At 42.4% G+C, this 10,251-nt stretch overlaps 1 protein-coding gene across 1 annotated transcript in view; it reads left to right on the top strand.

Moving 5' to 3' along the window:
- LOC117504829 overlaps window positions 1-10,251 on the top strand; it is a 252,950-nt gene that overhangs the window by 35,367 nt on the left and 207,332 nt on the right. The window contains exon 6 of the mRNA XM_034164370.1: window positions 463-545. Coding sequence (XP_034020261.1) covers window positions 463-545 — 83 coding nt within the window. The remainder of the gene's footprint in view (window positions 1-462; window positions 546-10,251) is intronic.

Here is a 10,251-nt window from a genome sequence, read left to right as displayed (position 1 = left end):
GGGATTAAAGGCCTTGCCCAAGGACCCTTAGTGATTTTTCAGTCAGGCGGGGATTTGAACCCATGATCTTCTCTATCAACACCTTAACCACTAGACCATCACCTCCCCCAAAAGTTATCACTTTTATCCTTTTAAATTCTTCCTTGCAGACATGAAGCAGCTGTTCGTGAGTAAAGATGATGTTCTCACTGAGCAGCAGCAATGGAATCCAAATCTGAACCAAATGGTCTCAGAGCCTCCAAACATTAAAGAAGAGGAGGAACTCTGGGTAAGTCAGGAGGGAAAACAACACCATGGTCTGGGGGAGGCTGATCTCACTGAGTTTCTTTTCTCTGGTGTCTCTGTCAAGAGGGAAGATGAAGAAAATCCACAGTTATTACAGCTTCATCAAAGTCAAAGCGATGAGAGCACAGAAGTGGAGCTTCTTACCACCAACTCAGCTGAACACAGAAGAGTGAAAATAGAAGCTGAAGGAGACGACTGTGGAGGATCACAACCAGACAGCGGCTCAAGTCCATGCAGTCATTTACAATCAGATACTGATGGTAAGACTGACATGTAGTACACAAAAGGGACAAAATTTCAGTATACACTCGCAGTAGGTGTGTGACGTTTTGTTCATCTGAACCACAGAGGGGAGGTTCTGGCCGTGATGTTCCAAATGGTATGATTTGTTGGTGAAACAGGCTTCCAGGCAGAATATCTTTTCTTTGGTTCGCCAAGACTTTTAGTCTTCCTCAACATGCAAAGTGACCAAGATAACTGAAACTTTGGGGAATGATTGTCAAAATTTCCAGCAAATCCAAATTTGCTGGACCTTTGCTTGGATTTATTGCAATTTTTGTATTTCTCGAGTGATCTTGATCCAAACTCCATTTAATAAGATATGTGTTAACATTATTACACACCGATTTACCTATTTTGGACAGCCTATGAAATAGTCACATGCGTAGGAGTGTTAACAGTTTGCAAAAACCACAGTTCAGTGTGTGCTTTGAGTTTTGATTTTATGGTTTGTGTCATAACATGACATCACACTTATGGGTGATTCTTAGACTACAGGCACTTATTATGTCCTTTGATCATATTGTATGAAAAACAGAAAAAAGGGAAAATTTCACACTTTTATAGTTATCTTTACAATGAAAGTGTGTTAAGAAATTTGTTCTAGTAGTCTATGATGACTTTTTCACCTTTTTTCAGCATCATTATATGCAAATATTGCTGTTTTGTGCTTGTCCCACACCCAGACTTTTGATCTTCAATGATAAAAATAAATGGTAAAGAAATGTTTTTTCTAATGTTTTAAAATATCTCTGAATAACATATCAGTAAAATAATCAAAACATAATGGAGGTATTCAGTGTCATACAACTGTTGTGATTTTTTTAAACAAAATGTAGTTGTCCCACACTAGTGCCGTAATTTCCACCACAACACTGTAATGTCCCTTTAAACAGTTTGTATGAAAGATTGTTTGGATAGTTTCTATGGAGATAAACAGTGACATCAGAGCACATGTATATAGCACCAAATCACAACAAACAGTTGCCCCAAGGCACTTTATATTGTAAGGCAATGGTGTGGTGGAAATTACATTTACAAGGCCAATAGTGCCCGTAGTTAAAGAATCACCCTTATATAAACTTTGCAATTATTCTGCAGCTCTGTTCTTAATGTTAGCAGCTACAATCCATTCAAACATGCGCTGGGATGTTTCCTCAAAGTAACGCTGTCGGAAACACTCAGAAATGTTAAGATTTCAGTGTGACGTCCTTTAAAACATAGAAGAATGGAAATAATGCATGCCTCTATCCAGCACCAAAATCTCAAAGAAGTCTTGGTATGTCTGAAGAATTTTGATTCCGTTCTGCTGTTTTCTTCATAAAAGCCTCCATGTTGACTGTCACAGGGGCTGCATCACTGTTGTTGGCCTCTGATCTAATCAATCCCACAGCAGACAGCATCGATCAAGTCGGCTGTGCGCCAAGTCGGCCTCCGTGATGCGTGCCCCTCCCCTGACGGACCAACGATTGCAGTGCCCGCATGCTGTGCTCACCATCAAACCTAAACAAAAAATACAGAGATCATCCTCTGATCATTAGGCTTCGTGTAACTCTTGCGTTTTATCATGGTTTGTGTCGTCTGGATGTAAACAGGATAAAATAAAGAACTGAAGTTGTTTATGTGAAATTTTTTTTGCGCGCGGTCAGATTCCCACCAAGTCTCGTGCTAAAACATCGCGAGATGATGCCACAGTATAGCGGCGCCATTATTCCATTGTCTGGGGAGAACCCTGTATGTTCAGTCATGCTATATATAAATATAAAAACTGCACCAGAGTGTGATTCAGTTGGTCTCAACACCAGATTTGTATAAATGTAATGTTTGGCTGCAGTTTGCTGTGTGAAAAGTAAAACCCATCAGTTTAATTTGTTCTTTGCAGACATGCAGCAGTTGTTGCTGATTAAAGAAGAAACTTTCCCTGAACAGAAGAGGTGGAATGTGAATGTTGACCAGGTGGACATTAAAGAGGAACAAGAGAAATTCTGGGTCAGTCAGCAGCTTCAGCAGCTGGAGGAGGCTGATATCACCAAGTTGTCTTTCACTGCTGTTCCTGTGAAGAGTGAAAATGATGAAAAACCAGAGTCATCACAGCTTCGTCAAAGCCGAAGTGATGAGAGCACAGAGACTGAGCCTGTAGCCAGCAGCTCATCTGTACACAGAACACTGACAGCAGAAGCTGATGGAGGAACACAACCAGCCAGCAACTCAGGTCCAAACAGTCATTTACAACCAGATACCAGTGGTAGGAGTTCGAACAGTTATGATTGGAAACAGAGTGGCCTTAGGAATCTCTGTGTTAGTCCAAGCAGTTACAACATTGCTAAGAAACAACAAGTTAATTGCTCTGAACCTGGTAAAGTATGTGGCTACATGAAGTATTCAAAGAAACACAAGAGAAGAGAAGCAAGTGAGAAACTATTTTGTTGCCCTATCCGTGGTAAAATATGGAAACAAAAAAACACTATGAACAGACAAATGGGGAATCATCCAGTTGAGAAAGTATTTGACTGTCTTGAGTGCGGAAAAAGATTTCGACAAAAGGGCAGTCTGACCAAACACATGAGAATTCATGCAGGAGAAAAACCATTTGGCTGTCCTGAGTGTGATAAAAGATTTATACGAAAAGCCAGTCTAGACATGCACTTGAGAGTTCATACAGGACAGAAACCATTTGTTTGTTCTGTTTGTGGGAAAAGATTTAGTCAAAGCTGCAGTCTCAAAAGACACACAAAAATTCATACAGGAGAAAAACCATTTGTCTGTCCTGAGTGTGATAAAAGATTTGGACAAAAGGGCAATCTGGAAATACATATGAGAATTCACACAGGACAGAAACCATTTGCCTGTTCGGACTGTGAGAAGAGATTTGGACAAAAGGGTAATCTGATTAGACACATGAGAATTCATGCAGGTCATGAAAGATTTGAACTAAAGGACAATAACATACATGTATACAATTCATGAAGGACGGAAGCCACAAATGTTCGGAGTGTGGTAAAAGATTTGGAAGAAAAGCAATCCCATCACAAATGTGACATTCTATACAGGACACAAACCATTTGGGTCTTCAGGATGTTGCAAAATATTTGAACAGGGCAATCTGACCAGATATAATTGATACAGGGAAAAGGCAGCTTTAAGCATGGGGAAAAAAATTGGACAAAAAGGTAATGTGAAGGGGAAGATGTGACAGTTTCTCTTTTGGGGGGGGGGGGGGGGGGGGGGAAGCAATCACACATTGCAATCTGTGATGTTTATTGCTGTGGGTTGGAAGTTAACCACTGCAGTATCCGTGTAGCAGTCTCCTGTCTGAGCATGTGGTGTCTGGACAATGAACTTTGCCACTCACGTAAATGAGTTGACTGGGAACCATTTGGTTCTAAGTCTGTAATTCCACAGTAAATATAGTAAATATAAATATATTGAATATAGTGACGTATAGTAAACATAGTGTGGTACTCTGAGGTAAATCTGTATACTACAGGTCAGACTGACTGTTAAAAAGGAGAAGATACCCATGACAATTCTGTACATGTTAAATTCTTCTCTGGCTGTGATTGGACAAATGGTTCATGCCTATCTCGGCTTTCGATGCTTACCAGTCCAGTAAGTATCAGAGAAATTGTGGAGAGCTGGATATGTCCAAACTTGTCCTCTGACGCGCTGAAACGGAGGTGTTCCTTTGTCTCGCTTCCAAAGCGAATCAGTCTTTACGCGCGACTTTCCATGACAAAATCTCTTGTTAAAAGTGAAATCTGCCGGAAAATGGCTGATGTCCAGCTCTTGTGATAACCAGAGAAAGAGCACACGATGGTCTCGTATCCACAGAGCCATCCGTTTAGAAATGGTCTGGTGGCTTGTGCCACGTCGTCGCAGCTCGGAGCGCGGCGCGCCGAGCGTCCTTAAAGGGGTCCTTAAAGCTGTAGTAACAGTCCTTATTCTCTGTGAAGCCCGTAAAATTTTCACCGAAAGCCAGATAAATTTTTCGAATGGTTTCCAGGTGCCAGTCTCTAACAGCTTCTGAAAAAATTCTGATGGAAAAAAAGTCCTTTTCATTCCGCCATTTCCAGACAATGAAAATCCGACGAGGGGGCGGGACCACTCCTTCCCAAGGCGTGCTCACAGGCGAATGACGTCACCGACAGGCGTGGAAAAACTCACGCATGGACCGTTACTTTATTGACAGACCTTGTATATTGCTTTTTGCCATTGCCCCCACCCCTGTGATATCGACAGTTGAAGCCTTTAACTCCTTCAAAGTCGTCATTCGTGTCTTGGTGGCTTCCCTCACATCTCCTTCTTGCATACCTGTTGTTTGAGAACTGCCTACTCCAGGCATATTTATCATGCAGAATGTATAGTTTGTGTTTAATAATTGATGTATATGAATTCCAAGACAAGTTTATTGCCTTGAGAATGTTCATGTGTCCATCCCCTGATTTTCCTCAAGAAAAGTGGCTGTAAAAATCATGATGTACTTGTGTTATGCTGAAGAATCCAATTATTTCTGCATCTTGTTATTCTGGCTTTGCTATTTGTATTTATGTCATTATCAGTACTTTGATGCTCGGATAAGGTGAATGATGAAGTTATCTCTAACTGCAGTGAAGCCACGCAGATAATAGGTGGCGATGTTTTGTCTGAAGGGTACGCCCAGATAGTGGGCATGAAGGGAACATGCCCACTTGACTGCATCAAAATTAACAGTTATCACTTAAAAATGAGTTGTCATAACACAACATCACACTTGTGTAAACTTTGGAATTACATCCAGGAACCTCCAAGGTCCTGTCTAGACACAAAGGGCCAACAGAACCCACAGTCTCAAGAGAGTGGATTCAATGCAAAGAGCAAAGCACTGAATTTAAGTCCAAGCAGAACTGAGCAGAAAGAGTTAAAAGTATGACTGTAAACAAAAACTTTTTTAAACTCTATTTATTTACTGGTATTTAATAAAAAATGAAGGCAAATTATGATGTTTATAGACAACTGTTTTCCCCTACAGTGTTAATGTTTCAGGCTAACAAGAACCTCCCTCCAGGCCAGAAATATTTTAATAACGGCACCAAAAAAATACTTCCAAATAACCATTAATTTTGATGTTTTTAATCATTTCAGGGCATCCAGAGCTCTTTGATTCTAGATACCTTGATACTGATTCTAACCAGTTTTAACCCCAATTTAGACAGACTTCTGGCTGAATTTGAACAATATATAATCAGTATTAAGCTTGTAGACTCTCAAATATCATAAAACTGTCAATCTCTATAAGGAACTTTTTAAAAGAGAATTAATGTTGAATAATCCCTTTAAACGTCCGGGGTCCTTTGCTAAGGGCTATCAGGTCCCTGTACGACCGCAGCAGGAGCTTGGTTTGCATTGCCGGTAGTAAGTCAAACTTGTTTCCAGTGCACGTTGGCCTCCGCCAGGGCTGCCCTTTGTCACCGGTTCTGTTCATTATTTTTATGGACAGAATTTCTAGGCGCAGCCAGGGTGTAGAGGGGGTCTGGTTTGGGAACCACAAAATCTCATCTCTGCTGTTTGCGGACGATGTGGTTCTGTTGGCTTCGTCAAATCAGGACCTTCAGCGTGTACTGGGGCGGTCTGCAGCTGAGTGTGAAGCGTCCAGAGTGAAAATCAGCACCTCCAAATCCAAGGCCATAGTTCTCGACCGGAAAAAGGTGCTTTGCCCTCTTCAGGTCGGTGGAGTGTCCTTGCCTCAAGTGGAGGAGTTTAAGTATCTCGGGGTCTTGTTCACGAGTGAGGGACGGATGGAGCGTGAGATCGATAGACGGATCGGTGCAGCATCTGCAGTGATGCGGTCGCTGTATCGGACCGTCGTGGTGAAGAGAGAGCTGAGTAGGGGGGCAAAGCTCTCGATTTACCGATCGATCTACGTTCCGATCCTCACTTATGGTCATGAGATTTGGCTCATGACCGAAAGAACAAGATCGCGAGTACAAGCGGCCAAGATGAGTTTCCTCCACAGGGTGGCTGGGCGCTCCCTTAGAGATAGGGTGAGGAGCTCGGTCACTTGGGAGGAGCTCGGAGTCGAGCCGCTGCTCGGTGGCTCGGGCATCTCTTCCGGATGCCCCCTGGACGCCTCGCTGGAGAGGTCTTCCGGGCACGTCCTATTGGGAGGAGGCCCCGGGGAAGACCCAGGACACGCTGGAGGGACTACATCTCTCGGCTGGCTTGGGAACACCTTGGGGTTCCCCTGGAGGAGCTGGGGGAGGTGTTTGTGGATCGGGAGGTTTGGGCGGCTTTGCTTGAGCTGCTGCCCCCGCGACCCGACTCTGGATAAAGCGGAAGAAAATGGATGGATGGATAATCCCTTTAAAAATAACTGACATGTAGGTTAAAATGGCTGTTGCGCTGTTTAACCTGCATGTCAGCTGTTTATTGCTGCTTAATGGATGTGGAATGTCTCCGTGACATTTGTACAGGCAACATGATGAAACAGATATATATATATATATATACACTCAACAAAAATATAAACGCAACACTTTTGGTTTTGCTCCCATTTTGTATGAGATGAACTCAAACATCTAAAACTTTTTCCACATACACAATATCACCATTTCCCTCAAATATTGTTCACAAACCAGTCTAAATCTGTGATAGTGAGCACTTCTCCTTTGCTGAGATAATCCATCCCACCTCACAGGTGTGCCATACCAAGATGCTGATTAGACACCATGATTAGTGCACAGGTGTGCCTTAGACTGTCCACAATAAAAGGCCACTCTGAAAGGTGCAGTTTTGTTTCATTGGGGGGGGGATACCAGTCAGTATCTGGTGTGACCACCATTTGCCTCATGCAGTGCAACACATCTCCTTCACATCATCCGTGAAGAGAACACCTCTCCAACGTGCCAAACGCCAGCGAATGTGAGCATTTGCCCACTCAAGTCGGTTACGACGACGAACTGGAGTCAGGTCGAGACCCCGATGAGGACGACGAGCATGCAGATGAGCTTCCCTGAGACGGTTTCTGACAGTTTGTGCAGAAATTCTTTGGTTATGCAAACCGATTGTTTCAGCAGCTGTCCAAGTGGCTGGTCTCAGATGATCTTGGAGGTGAACATGCTGGATGTGGAGGTCCTGGGCTGGTGTGGTTACACGTGGTCTGCGGTTGTGAGGCTGGTTGGATGTGCTGCCAAATTCTCTGAAACACCTTTGGAGACGGCTTATGGTAGAGAAATGAACATTCAATACACGAGCAACAGCTCTGGTTGACATTCCTGCTGTCAGCATGCCAATTGCACGCTCCTTCAAATCTTGCGACATCTGTGGCATTGTGCTGTGTGATAAAACTGCACCTTTCAGAGTGGCCTTTTATTGTGGGCAGTCTAAGGCACACCTGTGCACTAATCATGGTGTCTAATCAGCATCTTGGTATGGCACACCTGTGAGGTGGGATGGATTATCTCAGCAAAGGAGAAGTGCTCACTATCACAGATTTAGACTGGTTTGTGAACAATATTTGAGGGAAATGGTGATATTGTGTATGTGGAAAAAGTTTTAGATCTTTGAGTTCATCTCATACAAAATGGGAGCAAAACCAAAAGTGTTGCATTTATATTTTTGTTGAGTATATATATGCACACACACACACATTAGATTTTTCGGTTATATACAACAGTTATTAGCATTTTTAACAGGCTGTGTTTATGACTAATTACCGAAGGTGCACAAAACCTTTTCACAGCTGCTGCTTTTACCGTGACTGCATCAAAATGAACAGTTATCACTTAAAAATGAGACATCATAACACGACATCACACTTGTGTAAACTTTGGAATTAATCTGCCTCCATTCTTAGCGTTAGCAGCTACTTTCCATTGAAGCGCACATTGGGACGCTTCTAGTAGCTAAGTCATTTGTCGGAAACACCCGAGTACTCACGAGTACTTTGTTTTCGGACATCTCCGTAGCTGTTTGCTGTGAATGCCGTATACTTTGAAACCGGTCACAGAAGTGCACAGAATAATCCAGGTGGATTATCGGATAGTCAATAACAACCTAAATCTAAATTATGATTCCGGTGCGACAAACCTTCTCTCAGGTGATGGAGCAACTCTTTGTAGTTCAGCCAGATTTCCTGATTGTGAAGAAATGCAATTTTAGGAAGTGATGCCATCACTGTCTGGTGGCGCAGAGCAACAGAGTGGGTTTTTGAATGATAGATTTATGTGCTGAAGAAAAACAAAAGTAACATTTTACAGAGGTACAGCAGCAATTTAACACACGTGATTTCTGATAGTCTTCAAATGGCTGACTTTCATTCTTGATTAATGAAAACATTTTTGGTAAATGCTTTCGATTTCATTGGTCTTGCACTGGTCCAAGAATGTCACCTCTAGCGGCACGATGCGAATGCCCCCAGCTGTCCCTCTTAATAATGACCCTAGTTCAGAGAAGAAAACCCACAAAATACATAGAACCAGAGTCATATTCCATTATTCCTATCTGAGGTATTCAGGCGACTGGGTCTGCTTTGACCACTCTAATTTTTTCAAAGTAAACACTTTGAAGCCCACGGGACACTCAGCTAAGAGCATCAAGGGGGCGCCATGAGGCAGGGGCTGGGACAGACAGCAGCTCGCCTCATGGCGGTCCATCAGCTCGACCCTGAGATCCAACTATGAGCTTTTTAATTGCCGCAACATTAAGATACGCTATTGGAGCTGGAATTACTGTGGCTGCTGGCATCAGACAGGCACAGAATACTGATAAAGAGAGAAGTTATTTGGATTTAAATGGTCGCTCACATACGTTGGCTGTGTTTGGTACATTTACCTCTCACCTCTCCCACAATGCAATGCATCACCCCAGACTTCGATATGGCTAATACTTTAATAAGTGTAACATTCCCGTGATGTTGGCTCATTAGCATAATAAGCACATAGTTAATAGGAATATCCACTAAATAAAGAATATAAACATGACAACAACATGAACGAGCAACAACATCACACATTCTTTAGAAAATACTCATTCGTTGATTCACGCACAACCAACGTCTGATGGAGGATTTCTCGACTGTTGACTTTATCAGTCACCCATTATTCTATCACATTACTGCGCATTACTATTAGTGGGTCAGCATAGCAAAACAATTGTTCATTTTGTGATAAAAGCATGGAATATGGCACACATATTCGAAATTGTTTATTTTCAGATATGGTGCCAACCTGGAGCTGACCTCTAATGAGCTACAGGGGTCAAAATTTAAAAATGCTCCAATCATGTTGAGCATGATTCCAAAAAGGTATAGTTTGGATTATCTATGACTGAATGTTCTGGAGTTATGGGGTAAAAACTGCAAAAATGGTGGCAAAGATCAGTTTCAGTTTGTACAGGGGTCAAAAGTTAAAGTTGCTCCAATTTTGGGAAAAAAAATGATGTAAATTATTGATTTTTTTTTTAACCAAAATTGGAGCAACTTTAACTTTTGACCCCTGTACAAACTGAAACTGACCTTTGTCACCATTTTTGCTGTTTTTACCTCATAACTCAGCTTCACTGAGCTACACCAGTCCTGCAGGTGGCGGTACTGCGCCATTACGTTACAAACTGCCAAATAAACAGAAGAAGAAGCTGCGGCGCAGCAGCAGCAGTGCGCTAACTGGTTAGCTGGACCAACATTGAGTGTTCTTCTTAAAATAGATTAAATTT

The sequence above is a fragment of the Thalassophryne amazonica genome, chromosome 23 (assembly GCF_902500255.1).
Source record: "Thalassophryne amazonica chromosome 23, fThaAma1.1, whole genome shotgun sequence".
Classification (NCBI taxonomy): Eukaryota; Metazoa; Chordata; class Actinopteri; order Batrachoidiformes; family Batrachoididae; genus Thalassophryne; species Thalassophryne amazonica.
Note: the sequence above shows the minus strand (reverse complement) of the source record. Positions and strands in the feature narration are given on the sequence as shown.